General features: G+C 47.8%; 1 protein-coding gene across 2 annotated transcripts in view; it reads left to right on the top strand.

Annotated features, from left to right (window-relative positions):
* The window catches only part of BCAP31 (B cell receptor associated protein 31), a 310,400-nt gene that overhangs the window by 237,529 nt on the left and 55,569 nt on the right, over positions 1–17,302 (top strand). For both annotated transcript variants that reach the window (XM_069645373.1, XM_069645374.1), the window contains exons 5-7: positions 9,854–9,989; positions 10,613–10,739; positions 11,341–11,441. In XM_069645373.1, the coding sequence (XP_069501474.1) occupies positions 9,854–9,989; positions 10,613–10,739; positions 11,341–11,441 (364 nt within the window). The remainder of the gene's footprint in view (positions 1–9,853; positions 9,990–10,612; positions 10,740–11,340; positions 11,442–17,302) is intronic.

Below are 17,302 nucleotides of genomic sequence, written 5' to 3'. Positions count from 1 at the left end.
GACGCCCGTTGGATGCAAGCGGCGGGCAGCTTCGAAGACAGGATCTCGCTCAACGAGACCTTGCGCCACGGACCCGTGCGCATCTGGCGGCGGGTATGGACTTCCGGACCCAGTACATCAGGAGATGGTGAAGAATGATGCCTCCCTCGAGGGATGGGGAGCACACACCGGAGATCTCCACGCAAGAGGCCTGTGGCTCCCGGAGGAGAGGTCACTACACATCAACTTCCTGGAGCTCCGAGCAGTGTTCTGGGCCCTCAGGTCGTTCCTTCCGTCCCTCAAGGGTAAGGTGGTGAGGATCTTCACCGACAACACCACTATGATGATCTACATCTGGAAGCAGGGAGGCATCAGATCCCCAGCCCTATCCAAGGAGGCCCAGGATCTGTGGCACTGGGCTGTCGCCCAAGGGATGTTTCTGGCACCCTTCCACCTGGCAGGAATAAAGAAGGCCGACTCACTCAGCAGGGAGCTGCTCTCGTGCCACGAGTGGGAACTGCGGCAGGATCAAGTGGATCTGCTATTCCAACGATGAGGCAACCCCCAAATCGACATTCGCGACCGCTACGAACACCAAGTGCTGGAGGTTCGCCAGCAGGTTTCCCCAACCGGGGAGCATGGGTGATGCCTTCTCATTCCCCTGGGACGGCCTGTTCTGTATGCATTCCTGCCGTTGCTGCTGCGCCTCATCAACCAACTCAGATGGTCCCGACTCAGGATGATCCTTGTCGCACCGTTGGCCGAGACAGAACTGGTTACCGGACCTTCTGGACATGTCAGGCTCCTCCCCTCCCCCCCCCCCCCCCCCCCCCCAGTCAAGCTAGCGCCATCCTCCACCACGACCCGGGGTTGCTGAACTTTCAGGCTTGGCTCCTGCAGCACTAGAGTTTGGAGGGTACGATATCCCGGCGGACTGCAAGGAGGTGCTTGCAAAGGCCAGGGCGTCCTCAACTCTTAAGTGCTATGGACACAAATGGAAGAGGTTTTCTGTCTGGTGCCGGGCACAGAAGATTAACCCTCTGTGGATTACGGCCCCTCAAGCGCTGCCGTACTTATTATCGCTGGCCAAGGCGGGGCTGGCCCATGCCTCCATCAAGATCCATCTGGTGGCTATCTCCCACTATACCAGAACTCCGGGGCGCTCATCTCTGTGGTCCCATCGCCTGGTGAAGGAGTTCATGAAGGGACTGTTTCGATCGTTCCCGCCGGTGAAGGCTCCGGTCCCGGCGTGGGAGCTCAACGTGGTACTGACGAGGCTCATGGGGCCTCCATTCGAGCCTCTGCATTCGGTACCGCTGAAGTTCCTGTCATGGAAAACAGCGTTTCTTGTGGCCATCACCTCCGCACGACGAGTGGGAGAGATCCAGGCCCTCTCCTGCACACCTCCAAACCTGACTTTCCACGAGACGGGAGTGGTGCTGAGGACGCACCCCTCCTTCATGGCCAAGGTGCCGTCGGACTTCCATCTCAACGAGCCCTTGGTGTTAACTGTTTTCTTCCCGTCGCCTTCGTCGCCAGCCGAGAGGACTTTGCACTCGCTGGATGTAGCTAGAGCGCTGAAATTCTACGTGGACCGCACGAAGAGTTTTCGGAAGACATCACAGCTGTTTGTGAACTTTGGACCTGTGAACCAAGGGAAGGCCCTCTCGAAGGCTTCCATTTCCAGATGGCTCTCCGGCTGCATCATGCACTGTCACCGGTTGGCAAACCGACCGTCCGAGAGCCCATTCGACCAGAGCGATCGCTGCTACCACCGCGTTCCTATCTGGTGTGCCCCTGCTGGACATCCGCAGGGCTGCTACATGGAGGTCGACGCACACCTTCACGAGATTCTACTGCGTTGCCCGGGATTCCAGGGAGGAGTCCAGAGTCAGCCAGGCAGTGCTGCGCAACCTGTTCGCCTGAAGGTGGGCCTGGTGAGGAGGTAAGAGATGCTTAATGTTGAGTTGATGAAATGCTTAATGTTGATCCTTGCCACCTCCCGTGGTTGTGCATGTGTACTGCTATGTATTCTTGTATTCATGAGAATGTGAATCTATGCCAGACCCCATGCTGGAGAAGGAACAAGTTACTTACCTGTAACTGTTGTTCTCCAGCATGGGTCTGGCATGGATTCACATGTGAACTCTCTCTCCTACCCCTCTGCGGCTCTTCAATTGGTCCTACTGCCACTTTACGTGCTACCAAATCTGAGGATGGCTGCCAGAGGAGGGGCTTAGGTAGAGGGCAGTCATTGGCTGGGGGCAGTATAACCCAGAGACCAGTGATTGGTTATTAGGAGAAAGACAGTTCAGAAACGAAACTGAAACTGATTTTTTTCTTTACCGTGGAATCCCAGCCTGACAGGGACTATTCATGAGCATGTGAATCCCTGCTGGAGAACAGTTACAGGTAAGTAAATTGTTCCATATGCACGTTCTGAGCAACAGTATGGCTACTGCTGTGGCATAAAATGTGCTCCTATGTAATGCCCCATCCCTTGGATAAAGGGCAGCGGTGCACAGTGTACGTTTTCGTCATGCTGCTACCTGGAGACACTCCCAGGCAATTGGTGCAATAGGAGCAACTTGCCTCAAACAGTGATTAAGATTATCTTAATGCAGTTGGGCCTCCAACCCGAAGGTTATGATAAGGTACACCTGGCTCAGAGTAGCCAGATTACTTTTAATCTATCCTTTAATAAGGAGAATCTGTTTGGCTAGCAGGTGAATGAGGCATTTGAAATATCCAGAAACGTAAATTAAACCATGTGCTCTTCTTTCTAAGACATTCTGCAACCCCAGCTAGAAGAGTCTATAAAGTCCAGCAGGCATTTCATTCCTACCAGACTCCGAAAGGCTTGTGGCATCACAGTCAACAAGACTACCTCAATTCCATCCAAGGAAATATCGTTCAGCGGGTTAAGATGGATATGGGATGGACCCACAGAGTGTCCCGCCACAACGCAGTGACCTGCACATAATGGTGGGGGGAGAGTCGCATAATGCCCACACATGGGAGAAATCGCTACGGACCAGTGAGTGAAAGCCATGCAAACCCATGAAACACGCTCCTCTGCTGCAAGCAGCCGTAGAGGCACTTCTACACATTGAGGGTCGGAGGGGCAATAGAGGAGGGCCCACAAAGATAACACAAAAAGGTACCCATTTCACGTAATGTGCCAAAGAAAAGATATAACAAACGGATCATGCCCTCTTAACACTTTTTTGTAAGGGCATGCACATTCTGCAAGAAAACAATACAGGAAGTAATTCGTGGAGTGCAACAGGGAGCTTGGAGGGAAACGCTGAATACAAAAGATGCATGTTTTCAAATATCCTTGCTCCCCAAATACCTTCACTTCAAGTTAGGTGCCTGTCACTACCATTGAAAGTACTAGAACTTGGTATACCCTCGGTACCTTAGTGTTCAGAAAGGTGGCATGCCTGCTCCGAAAGGCAGTGAATTTGTATCCATACCTGGGGGATGCTGAAAAGTGGAATCCGTGCCATCCAACGGGATTTGAACAGCCACGCTTAAACCCTACACAATCGAAAATGTTCCTAGCAGCCACTGTAGACACAATTTCAGCATTTGCATAACAAGAAAGGATACAAGACGTCAAAGCGCTTAGCACTGCAGACAGTGATATATAGGTTATTATGGCCTCCTGTATTCACTTAGTGGTAAATGCTTGTCTACCCATGTGACGTTCCAAAAGTGGCTCTGTGCGCAGTGGCCATGGGCAGAAAGGGTAGTGGGAAGATCTGGTGGTAGTTAAGCACAAGGTTGTCTAATTTTAAGTAGTGGAGCAGTCAACCCGTCAGTGAGATGCACTTTCAGAAACCCCCACACGCAGATTAACATTACAACCATCTCCTGTGTAAACCATCAGCCTATACCATGCAAAATGTGTCAACATGACCGTACACATCAATGACTTGGAGTTGCGACAACTATGACTAGCATACAGCCTGGAATATCAGCGGAAGCATATATTAAAATATGTACAGTATTACAGCAATGGTTCACGTCAATGAGCAGGGAGGGACACTCTTACAATCTCTCAAAAATAGCATAGCTAATTTGGCTTTGGCACATAAAGGGAAGAGCATAATTAGAGGCACTGCATGTTCCAGGGATGGTACATGGTCTAGAGGACAAGCTGACTTACCACACGCTGCAAGAGCATAAAGGGGAACAAAAATGCATTTACTCCAGTGGATGCTCAATGCATGGGGGCTACACCAAGCAGACATATTGGCAATCATTACATACACAATGCTGAAGATTTGCATCCAGGTCCCCCTATATGGGATCAATAGGCAATATCCTATGGCCCACATGGTCAGAGATGTTTGCCTCGGCCCACCCTAATCCCCATGCAAAGTGTTGCAACAACTGCAGGAGGCAAGCTCGCTCTACTCATCACATCAACCTGGGCAAGTGTGGTATCTACAGTTTCTGTGCTTGGTGGCAGATCCACCCAGAACATGTTTCATGTTAAGATCGAATACAACAACATTAATAAATCACTGTTAGGCAGAATCACATGCAGTACCCTTTGGGAACACTACACACAATTAAGACTACAAGTGTAAGTACAATTTCACCTTTGCTACAAGCCTGTACTACATAGTAATGTGGTAGCAGTGGCTGAGCAGCCAGACTTCTCAAGAGTAAAGCGAGCAGTACAAGAGGTTACACAAAGGGGCAGCAATCAGTGGTTCAAACAAACACTTAAGGTTTCTTGGTAAAAGAATATACATTTATTTACAGTCAGCAAACATTCCACTAGTAAGAGCAGCTCAATATCACAATATAATATACTACAATACACAACCTATCAGTTTCTGAACAAGTTCAGCTCCCCTGAAGTGGGAGCAAAATGGCACTTCAGTTACTTTAAAAAGGGGTAAAAAGACAAGGTTAAAAGAATCCAAGCACAAATAATTTCAGAGGTAGGGCAAATAGTTTCAGTTCACTACAACCAGCAATTCAATTCAATCTGTCTGGGCCAAAGTCAATGGTTCAGAGTCTTGGATCGGATAGCACAGTTCTGGTAGTAAACGGTTAAGTCTTTGCCACGGTTTTAAGAAGTAGTTGGTCAGATGAAAAGTTGTATGTCGGTTTAGGGAAAGAAAAGCCTTTAAAGTTGGGAAAGTTTCACAAACTTTCGCTGTGGCAGAAAGGATTTCTTGACCGTACTTGCACAGTACCTTTTTTAAATGAAGAAGAGCTGTAGCTGAGGCAGTTGTTCCTGCAGATCTCGCTGTTACTGAGCTTCAGTCGTGGGGACGAGGACGACGTCTGGAGTTTCCTGCAATGCCCAGGGAAGAGGCCACAAGCTTGGCAAAATGTCGGTTTAAGGTATGAGTGCCTTGAAGACCACAAACTGGTATCCTCCTCACTGGCTATCTGGTTTTCAACAGCACTCTGAAGAAAATTCGACCAGTATAGAGGCGGTGTCCAGGTGACTTGCGAGTTGGTTGTTCCCACCAAACTCAAGGGAAGAAGTTAACCTTGAAGGGCTTCTCTGTCGATGGAGTTTCAGGCAATGCGGACCTGCAGCAGTGCTTCACCTGTGGACCAGGAGTTGCAGCAGTCCTCTTCCTTCAGCTCGTCTTTGGTTCTTTCGTTCCAGTGGTCGACTGCTTTTCAAGTCCCAGAGGCCTGCTTTTAAACATTTTTCCCCCCATTCATTCCAGTCTAGCTGTCACTCACCCAGCAGGGTGGTTGTCCTTGCCGGACAGCCAGCCGGCCAATCACGCCAGAGTGCATTTAGGTCTCCTAGGAGACTAAGCAGAGGGAGTTTCGGGCACCTCCACCTCCAAGGCCAACAAACAAAGGGACTATCCTTGTTTTGCGCGCAGAGACAAACACTAGAAGGTCCTTTCCAAAAAGAAACGGCGAAAAAAAGTTGACCAGAGTCTGTTTTTACAGATGGATCTTGGGCGACATAATGAAAAACATGGCTGCCCCGATTTTTAGCTACTGGTGTTCGCGGTCGGGGAAAATCATGGTAGTTTGTTCTAAACCACTGCCACCAGCCATTTCAAAAGGGAAAGGGTAACATTTGACTGTTAGATGAGCGTTTAGACTCGGGGCATGCTAGGCAACCCCTCCAGCACTCTATAGGAAGATAGTGTGAGCGGGGTCTTGTAAATTTAAAAAGACTAGTAAAGTCAATTTAACTTTACATGCTCTGGGAGACAGTAGTCCGTCCCAGAGAAGGTATTTAAAGCTTGGGAAGTCTGAAAGACATCCCTGTGCCACTGCACTGAAGGTGCTGTGTGACGCACAAGAAAAAGATGCCTATGGAGTTGTTTTAAAACTCTATCCAAAGAACACAAAAGTAAAACGCACATCAAAATACATGAGTGGGAAAAAGTCTCGCACTCTTTCCAGGTAAAAATTAAAATCCTAGAAATCCAGCAAAGTTGCTGGGGGTCTCAAAAGGTAAGGGAAATTAGCACATTCTTGAGAATTCTCCCTAATGATCACACAGCCAAATCCTCAAATGGTAAACCTAGCAGTTTGTCTCCTAAAGTCATAGCTTGGTGATTTAAAGCTACTTGAAATGCATGGGCATCTTAAAGGAGGCCTGTAAACCTAACTCAAACTGCCAACGTTAGTGGAAAAGATAAGTGTCTTGGTTTAGGGAAAACAGGCAATCTATCCGGTGCACCTTGAATAGTCCGATATAATCCGATAACTACTGCTTAGAAAGTGAATTGGAATACCACAATCTCAAAGTCCACCTCTGCACTAGCGGCGTAGACCACAGCACATGATCATGTGGTAGAAAGGGCCTGTACTTGGGGAGTTTCATGGAGGATGGGTGTTCAAAAGAATACACCTGCTAGTGCCAAGTTGTGACCTCAACATTATTACAAGCGATCATGCATCCACCATTTGAACCGATCCACGAATGTTATTTAAAGCATGCAAGTTAAAAGGTATATTTCTTGATTACTGTCAATTCAATCCTAAAGTTTAGCAAGTTACAAGCTCTATCTTTTGAACATTTTTTATTTTTAGCAATGCACAAGGACAATGTGATGTTTAGAACCTATGCTAAACGTGCACCTGAATGTATGTTCAGGTTAAAAATGCAACAAACCACAGAATTCCCAACATTTTAAAAGATCTTTCCAGTGCAGGGCTGTCGCATTCTTTTTGGACATTGATGGAACATACGTTTTCTGGAAAAAGCGTAAATTTGTGTGTGGCTTTTGGCACTTTGCAAAAAGCATTCTCAGTCAGTTAAGTGGGTATTGCAAGGGCACGGTGCATCCAGGAGTGCCGTCATCGTGCACATAATGAACTACCCATCAAACCAAGAGCATACGCTACTATTGCAACGAGTGCAACCCGTGCGTTTGCAGCCATTGTACAACGAGACACAGTATTCGAGGCAGTCACGTGGAGTTCATTACACACTTTGAGATCTCTCTGACCCTTCTCCCCCCTCACTTTCTTTTGCTCTTTCTCTTTCCCTCTTTATTTCTCTCGCTCTTTCTTTCCCCCTCATTCTCTCGTTTTTTCTTTCTCTTCCTTACTCTTTTGCACTGCTACCGCCCCCTCAGCCACGCTCCTACCCCACTTTCTCCTCAGCCACCCTCCATTCACTCCCTACTCTCCTACTAATCTCGCACACCTTGCATGCACACTTGCAGCACAGTGCTGCTGTCTCTCACTAGCCAATAGCTCGCTTTTTCTGTAAACTGCCTCCATGCTCCTCTACACAGTCCTTCCTCCTGCTGGTCTCTTGGTCCACCTCAATCTCCTCTGACCTTACTTGAACAACCCACACCTTGGTTTCCTGGGTGCTCTTTTATCACTACCCCCGCGGCCCCACCCAACCCTTTCCATCCCCATTTGTGCTTCCCAGCTGTTTCCCTGGGCCAATCAATCCCATTCTTCCCCTCCCAGGAGGTCTTCTAATTCGCATGTATGCAAATCTGTGCACCACCCATTTCTCATGCAGCAGCAAGCTTTGCTAATAATGTTTCATGAAAGTTCCTTGGGTCAAGAACTTGCAAGGCATAACTGATCCCCTACCTCTATTTAGGGTTTCTGCTGTCCCGTCTTTATTGTTCGTGGCCTTGTTTGTTTTGGTGCACCCTGATGACTGGCGGTATGGCGGGCTGCACCCAGTGATGGCCCACTGAAAGGCTATCCACTTCTGATGCTTTTGACTGATGTCTAGTTGGCCGTCCACCAAGGCATGCAATAAATCCTACATGGGGTTAGGTGCAGTGCCCTTTTCCCCTTGGACTGGCCTTTGTTGAGTGGAACTGTTGCAATTTCTGCTTCTCCGAAATCTGTCATGGTTTCCCACTGTGGTGCATGTTGCAATCGGTTAGAAAGTTCGACGGGACCCTGAAATGACAACTTCTCATAGGCTGCCGCTCCATTTACTTAGTTACAGGTTACTGCTTCATTGTTTTAGAGCAGATTGCCGCGTTCTGGTACACAGACAGTTGTGGCCAGCTGTGCTGCAATGCAAAGCGCTTTCTTCTGATGTTGCGATGCACTGGGCACAGCGCCTCTCTGAAGTCTTTGCTGGGTTGCACCATTGATGGTCCTTCGCTATGTATGCTGGTAGTTGTGATTCTCTAAAGAAAACAGAGAAACTGGCCCGCATCTTGCAACAGACGTACGGGCTGATCAACAGTGGTACGATCAACATATACTGGCACATAAAGAAGGGAGAGCGACAGGGGGGGGGGGTGTTACCACCTTCCTCTTCTGAGGTATAACTGACTCTGGATTCCACCCTGTTGGGCCCACCATTCCAGGCTGAAAGGGGTGCTCATCCCCGATTGACCCGACAGGTTACTCGCCCTGTCACAACCTGTAAAGGTCATACAGGGGTAATGTTATGTTGGTGTCCCTGACTATGCCCATCTTTCTTTTTCAGTAAAAAGTAATACTTTGGACTAAGCAATAGTGTGCCTATATCATGTAAACAGATGCAAGCCAATATATGTTTGAGAATAGCTACGACTTACAGGGAGTTTTCAGTGAAGAAGGTACACCTAGAGTACATGCTGCATGTTAAATGCAGCAGAAAAAAATATGTGGAGGGGGCACACTGGAAGGCACACAGTGGGTAGCACGTACACTTAATACCTGGAATGCCCAGGTTGGTGCCTAACGTTGTTTAGTTGTAATATTTTGGGCCAACCTCTATATCGTGGACTCTGCATATCATCTATGTCATACTACAGCAGATATCCTCTGCAAAAAGGACAATTACTGGAAGGTAACATTTTTGTAAAAAAATCTTTTTGAGATCTATCCTGTGCTGCGGCAGATTAACTTGGGTTACATGACACTTTACAGAGTATGTTTTTTACATTGTCTTATGGAAAGTTCGGACCTTGTTCGTGGAAGTTTGATCAGTCCGGCAAGCAACTGATCTGGCAACGTTTTTAACACTCATGCCAAGTTAGGTCCCAAAACATGTTAATGCAATTTCTCGCAGGCAGGTCTGCCAAAAAAACAGCCCTGAACTGATGAGGATGATTCCACATATGCCAACACAATTAACATGCATCTACCCACACTTTAACTGGAATCGGACAACGACAAAAGATACAAGTTGGGAAAAGAACATCTCAAAGTGATGCAGGTCATTTTAAAATTCTTATTGACTGCCAGTCTTAAGGGTGCTTTTTTCTGGCTCGACCTGCAATTCAGGTGTTTCCTAACTGTTGCCCAGGGCACAGAGCAAGAACTGTCATTAATGGAGTTGCATGAATATCCATTTTCCTTTTTCTTCTGAATTTGTAATGTACCTTCTGTTATGTTCTATATAGCACCTGACTATCCCTTTATATAACTTGGGACTTTCTCCCTTGGATAGCTTGTTGAGACGACTGGTGACCCTCATCTCTCAGCAAGCAACCCTTTTGGCATCCAACGAGGCCTTCAAGAAGCAGGCTGAAGGAGCCAGTGATGCAGCCAAGAAGTATTTGGAGGAGAATGAGAAGCTAAAGAAGGTACCTCAAACATCTAAGCTATTGTTCCCTGAATCCAGAAATGGCTTTGCGAACACCCCCCTCCCCCCTTAATGGGTTACAGTACCCTTTGATATTCTAGCACTTTCTTTGACAAGTATACAGCTCTGCATCTCAATTCTGGCTTGCACCGCCATCTGATAATGCAGTGTTTGACCCCAACACAGCTCTTCAATGTACGTTAACTCTGATCTGCAGCACTGCTGCCTTTAGCATCTTGGGATCCCAATATAGAGTTGCACTGCTCTGTTTGCTAGCATTCTGTGAAGAAAGTACTTTACATTTGTTAGGAGTCTTGGCAATTGGTAAGGTGAATGAATAGTTTTTGATGTGCACATTCTTTAGCTGGTGAACATAGTGTTGTGTGGGAGAGGGGGCTCTTGAGGATACAAGGTTGAAAGTTCATGCCCGAAGCGGATGTTGGTCACTTTAATTTTGCTTTGCATATTTATCGTGGAGCGTGTGGCATATAGTTTAATTTGCTACACAGGAGTTGTGGCCTTGGGCCATTCATTTATCAGGGAGCTGTAGACAATCCGGTTTGTGATGCACAATACCTCAATGTTTTGCCTTGCGGCCATAAATGCTATCGTTTACTTCTTCAGGAGCTGAAAGAGGCAGGGATAGATGTTGGCGATCTCAACCTGAAAGAGACTGACCATGTGGCGGACAATAAAAAACTGAAGGTGGAAGTTCAGAAACTGAAGGAAGAGTTGGAGTCCACCAAGAAAAGTAAATAAGTGTTATTGGCCTCTACGTTTTAACCGGATTTGCTTCACCCTTTCCCTTACTAATGGTCATTAACTTTACCGAATGCATGAAATTTGGAATTGACCTGTTCTTTCAATCGCTTCACTGGGTAATGAGCGTGTTGCTGAAGTCCCTCCATCTGATGGAAAAAGTTTCATAACTATTTCCACCACGCTATTGCACTGGCATGTCTGCCTGTACAACACCCTTCGAAGCCTTGGGGAATGCAGTTGGAAATATTTCATCTTGCAGCTTAATGACTTCCACAGCTTCCCACCACTGTATAAACACACGCAACTTCCTTAGACTAATGACCTGGGTGTGTTTAGCGATAGCTGTATTGTTTACAAGCTTGAACTGAAATCTTCTGGGCCATTATAGGACTGTCATTGTATATTCTGGTACATTGATGAAGATGGCGGTCATATTTTTCCAGTCCTATTGCCATAAACTAAAGTAGACTTTTCTTACACTAGGTTACAAAGTAGAGTGCTACCTCACTTCTAATAGTGTGGATGTGGGAAAAGCTTTCTCCCTGTGGTTTTGTGCATTTTAACTGCTAATGTGTGATTTTTCTTTGCAGCTCTTCAGAAGTCTGAGAATGAGGTACATGCCATCAAAAAACAGTCGGAAGGCCTGTCCAAGGAGTATGACAGGCTGCTTGATGAGCACTCCAAGCTGCAGGTAAGAGGAGCAGAAAGCTTGTTCTGGCAAACACTTCAGTGTTACTAAGTGGCTATCCCACGCATTCTTTGTTTGCACAACTGTTTACTTGTAGCTTGAATTTTTCTTGTGCTGGCACCAGAAGACGCAGTCATTTATCAGGTCTTGTTTCGTACAGACTGCAAGATGCATTTCCCTGGAGTGATCACAACCGAAACCTTGAATGTAGTTTATTCACATTCTTGTTTAGAAAGTACAATGTTCCTCTACATGAATCAGTTGAGGTCTTATGATCTTCAAGACAGTCTGCAGCTGCCTTTTGTTTGGCGGTACCCTCATGCTCAGGTATGTCTGGGCCTAGACCACCACTGGAATAATTCTCTGCTATTGCACATTTTCAGTGCATACGCTGATAGGAGCACTCCAGCACTGGATTAGTTTCTTTTCCAGCATCCCATCACAAAACCTTAGTCTATTGCACCAACAAAGAAGAGTACACAAATGTGTGACCTTTCAAAGCAGCCCCGGCTGGTGATCTTTCCAGGGACCACTTGCAGCGGGAAGGATCCTATTGGTTCTTTGCCCTGTGTTGTGGGGAAAGTCCAGAGGCCTATCAGATGTTCCCCACATCAGGGATAATGCTTGGGGCATACTGAGGTTTCCCTTTCAGCCCTACCAATGGGTGCAAGCCTATGGTCTCGTGCATGCTAACTTAAGAATTCTAAGGTTCAACAACTGGGAGCAGAGTCTAGGAAAGTTCCTGATGTTCACCATCCAGGAGTTAAAAGTGGAGGTGGTATCAATCACAATACCTGTTGGGGGGAAAAAAAAGCATTGCCTTAAAGACTGGTCCCTAGCCTGGCACACCCTTTTCTGAGTGGACCATTGTCTTTGTCTACAAGTTCAAAGCCTAGATATGCAAGATGGCAGGTGGCCATTATGGAGCCAACATACTTCCAGCTCTTCAACTCAAGATTGTTCCGCGTAGAATCAGCCCAGGTCTTGTCCTAGTGCTTCGCTCAGTTGACCTTTTGGTGGTCCATGAATTTCTGCTACCATCGTCCTCGATGTTAATCTGTGAAGACCCATGATTGAATCCTCCATCCTGGCAGCCAGTGCTGTTCCATTCTTGAGCAAAGCCTGCAAATTCTATGAAGGGAAGTAAATCCCTCTTTTCTTCGGCACCTCAGCCAGGCAGTTTCTTGCTGTGGATTGACTGGGTTGGGATGACTTGCTTCATGCCTATCTCGGCTAGCGGCTGCTCCACTGGGGTTCCCTCTTAAAGGTTGTTACCGTTGATCTTTTGGGTATGTAATCTGACTTCGGTCTGAGGGGTCTCGGCCTCTACGAGGGCACACACTGGGACCATTGTTTCGGAGGGCGATTTGCCTTGTACAGGAAATCCCACTCCTCATACCGAATCTTCAACTGGGGAGCCTTCAGGGCCTGCGTCATGTCCTGTGCAACAACTCCCTCCAGGGTGCTCCATGGCATCCACAGTACTGGACGACTATCATGGGGGACTCCGATAGGTTCTTACCACTGGCACCCTCAGGATCTCTGGGTCTCTCTCCCTTTTTCCCCCTCGTGTGAAGTGATCGTGGAGCGTTGGGAGCTTTTTTCGCTTTGCTTCTTAAGGTGCCACCAGGCACTCCATCCACAAACATCTAGAAGCACCCCGTCCATTGGGAGGTTTTCCTCACCACCATTCATCGAAGGAGGATCGGGTGTTTGAGAGGTTGTAGGACTTAATGCAATTCCATACCATGAGACCATATTTTAAAAGCTGAATGCAGGAAGTGCTATTACCAGATCCTCAACAGTCTGACTCAAGTTCGATCGGTGATACTCAATCTCCCAACCCATAAGGGCCTGCACGGGTGCCCTCCACAGTTCTTATATCACCTCCAGGGGACCAGCTTCTGCGAGTGCGGTCCCGACCACCTCTGCCGTAGGATCCTCCTCCTCTTACACTGTTATGTCCTGGTCTGCCAGGGAATGACCCACAGGGGGCCCCAGATGCCACTACAGACTACGCAAATGAGGTTCCTATGTCAGCATAAGCCTTCCATGAGAGTGCACGACGCATTGAGGAGTACTTGGGGAAATTTCAGTCCCTGAAAGTCCTCAATCTGATTAGGACTTCTTATCCTCAATACCCTTGGTAAAGTCTGCTGATAAGTCAGGCATTCGTCTTCAGTCTGAGGTGGAAGTGGAGACAGACAAACTATGGCTAAGAAGTTGGATCTTCGTTGCCGGGCTGGTCCCTACCCAGTGAAAAGGTGTGACTTATGTAAGGAACGCATGGTATCGAAGTAAGAAGTGACCACGGTTCAAGGCTGTTTATTGAACCTTCACAAGGGGGTGAAAAATGCCTATCTACACCTACACCTACATCTACAGATGGGAGCAAGCTACGACCATCAAATAATAATGCAGCTCTAGTGAAATCTTGTCAAAATAAAAGGGCCTATCCTAAAAAAAAAAAACTATTGCAAATCCTTGCTGCTACTTTACAGATAGTGTTGGGTAATAAGTGTTCACAAAATGATGTCCGGATCTTCGGGCCGTTGGCCTCCCTTCCCCACGTTTTCAGCACGGGTCAAGTCGGTTCACCCGAGCCAAGCATACACTCTGGCTTCCTTGACACGAGGATACAGTTCTAATTCCAGCATCAGGGCCTTCTGTGCTTAAGTCCCTTCTCCATCAAAGTATCTTGATTCGGAGGGCCTGATGTACAAAACAAAAATAGAACATTCTTTTATTCGTTTTGTTACAGCGCTCACACAGCCCGCGGGCATCGAGGCGCTGAAATTCGTATCACTATATGATTTGGGTGTCTCTCCCTGGATCCCCCTCTGCCGGGCTCAGATCCCTTCTTCGCATTCAATTAGTCTTTATACTTCTCAAAGACTTTCAAATGTGCACAGGGTGTAGCTTGACCTGTCGCAGGACCACTTCGATACAAAGTTCCTTTTTATTTTTTTATAATGCAATTGCCATTCAGTTGGATACCTAACAGAGACCTTCAATTGAGCACCCACGTGGCGCTGGACCACTCTGTTCACGGCATCTGACATGGCTTTTTCAGAGTACATTCACTCCTTTTAGTTTCCACTTGTTGGCGCCTCTCATCACATGCGCTTCAAACACTGTCCTCTGTGCCAGTATTATCGACACAGGAGCGCCCCAGATACTTTTGATGCATAGTGTAGTTTGATCAGCTCCAGTTCCCGGTCTTGGGCTTCTCACTTTCCAAGGCTCGTAAAAATAGCGGTTTCTAGAGGTCAAGGGTATTTCCTTCCTTGAAACACCCTCTGGTCTCTCGCCTTTCTCCTCGTGTTAAATTGCCACCTTGGAACTGCTGCTTCCTTATGTGCTTTTCCCCACTCAGTGCTTTTGCGCTCTGCCTTTTATCCATGTGGGGAAGTGTGATGGAGTCAGATGTGTGTAATGATTAGTAATTGCCCGACCAGTGTGTTGGGACATGTCAGATATACGGCTCTGGTTTTAGTCTGTTGTCGCTCACGATGAACAATCCATGAGAAAGAAAGTGTCGGCAAAGGGAGCAGTGGGGTCAGGGGAGGGGGTTGTTGGGGGGGGGGGGGGGGGGAGGTGTTACAGGGAAGGGGATACTGCTTCTCACCCTTCAGTGTCTCACTTCCACTCCCCGAAGACCTCTTATCCAGTTGATCCTCCTGTACTGGTCCACCCACAGCAACTGGCTCCAATAGCGATAGCCGTGTCCTGGCCACTTGGATGACAGATCCCCAGGGACTAGCGGGTGAGACAACTTTAGGTTTCTCACACTTATGTAGCAACCCACAACCCAGTCTACCATAGCGGGTGCGGCAAAACACTCTTTGCCAAAAGTCAGGTCTCTTCCTCGGCATCCCTAGGCCCCTAGAGTGTGAAGACCATCTCTTGGATGCCGCGGGTAGGATGTTGCACCAGAATGCAAAACTGAGTTTTTCGGCAGCAAATGCTACTGCGGTAATTGCCGCTGCCAACTTAAAATTCCAGATGGAACTGATGTCCTGCTTACTCCTTATTACTAGCTGGCTTTCCTCCTTCTGTATTTAGAGTGCCTGCGCCTGCTCTATAACCTGCAGCTTCACCTTAGGACAGTTTGTCGATGACTGAAAAAGAGGGAGGAAGGATTCCAAGTGCTTAACCTCCCTCTGTCCTTCCCCTCCGTTCACTTGATAGACTTGGGCAGGGGAGTAGAGGGGTTAGTACATTGTTCGACCAGACACCCCCAGCCCACTGATGTGGGACTGGAGCAGTAAGGTTTCCAGAAGCCCTTCCCTCCACTGTAGGCCTTTAGTTACCAAAGCTTGTCTCAAGCCCGTTACACAGTGCTCTGTGAGGGCAGCACACAGTGCTTTCTTACCCGGTGAGCATCATTAGTTGTCATCTCCCTCTAAAGCCTCTACCACCGCAATTCTTCCTCAGCAAGTTTTTACCAGCGCTGGCCACTGGGGTTTCCTTGACATACGGGGCCTAGTATTCACTCTCCCTAGTGATCGCATCCCTTTTGAGCAACGTTTTCTCAAACATCTTGCACAGCATGCCCTGTTCTAATGGTGCCACAGCGGTTAGGACTGAGCTACCACCTCCAGCTTGCTACGCCTCAAGAAAGGTCTTCACACCCAATGTAAGGTATGCTGTCCGGCTCCCCTGCTTGTGCGAATACTCTGACCCGCGCAAATAGAAGTCAGATTCCCCTAAAGGCAGTGCCATTTGGCTTCTTGATGCTGGCTCCCTTGTCCTCACAATTTGGTTTTGGAGCCGCAGGTGCTGGTACATAACTGGTTCCTCAAATAAACTTGCCTCTGGAAGGGGGATGCTTGCCAGACTTTGGCCAAGACCCTACGGCTTGGCACGATTTGACCCCCAGTGCCCCCAGACAGGACACCACACTGAATGTAATGTACCCTTCCTTTCAGGAGTGATTTCCATACTGCCCAAAGTCCTCTTTGTTAGAAAAGATTTTCTTTTTCAGATTTACCTCCATTGATTTCATTGGGACACCCTTCTTTTTTGCTTATTTTTTTTAACGGTCATGACGTTTTGAAGGGAAATAAAGCATTCGGCTTCTCCAGCATGGCGTCTGGCATGGATTCACATGCTCATGAATATTCCCCGTCGTCAGGCTGGGAATCCTCGGTAAAGAAAAATCAGTATCAGTTTCGTTTCTGATCTGTCTTTCGTAGTAATAACCAATCACTGATCTCTGCGTCATACTGACCACAGCCAATGACTGCCCTCTCCCTAAGCCCCGCCTCTGGCAGCCATCTTCAGATTTTTCTCCAGCCTGGGGTCTGGCATGGATTCACATGCTCATGAATATTCCCCGTCGTCAGGCTGGGAATCCTCGGTAAAGAAAAAACCAGTATCAGTTTCGTTTCTGATCTGTCTTTCGTAGTAGTAACCAATCACTGGTCTCTGCGTCATACTGACCACAGCCAATGACTGCCCTCTACCTAAGCACCGCCTCTGGCAGCCATCTTCAGATTTTTACCGCACGTTCATGTGTTGGGATCCTCGTGCTATTGCTCTCGAGCGTTAGTGCTATGGTTTCACGTTTTTTTCGGTCAAAAGGGCCTCAAGCTCCACCGACTCTCCATCCGATCAACAGGGACCCGTGTCGGATTCGTCTGCGCCCCTCAAGGGTGAAGATTTCAACGAGCTACGCTTTGGAGGACTCCAGAAGCTTCTCAGGCCCGGACATGGCCCAGGAGAAGGGAAGCTCGACGCCCGGAAAGCTGTTCAGGGTCTGCCCTGGATGCCAGCTGCAGAACGTCTTTAAGGAGGACGAGCACTCCTTTTGTCTCTACTGCTTACATGAGGACAAGACGCACGTGGAGAAGGACTGTGCG

The sequence above is a fragment of the Ambystoma mexicanum genome, chromosome 2p (genome assembly GCF_040938575.1).
Source record: "Ambystoma mexicanum isolate Mex_15411 chromosome 2p, UKY_AmexF1_1, whole genome shotgun sequence".
Classification (NCBI taxonomy): domain Eukaryota; kingdom Metazoa; phylum Chordata; class Amphibia; order Caudata; family Ambystomatidae; genus Ambystoma; species Ambystoma mexicanum.
The sequence above is the reverse complement of the archived record's forward strand: the minus strand, read 5'-3'. Positions and strand labels throughout refer to the sequence as shown.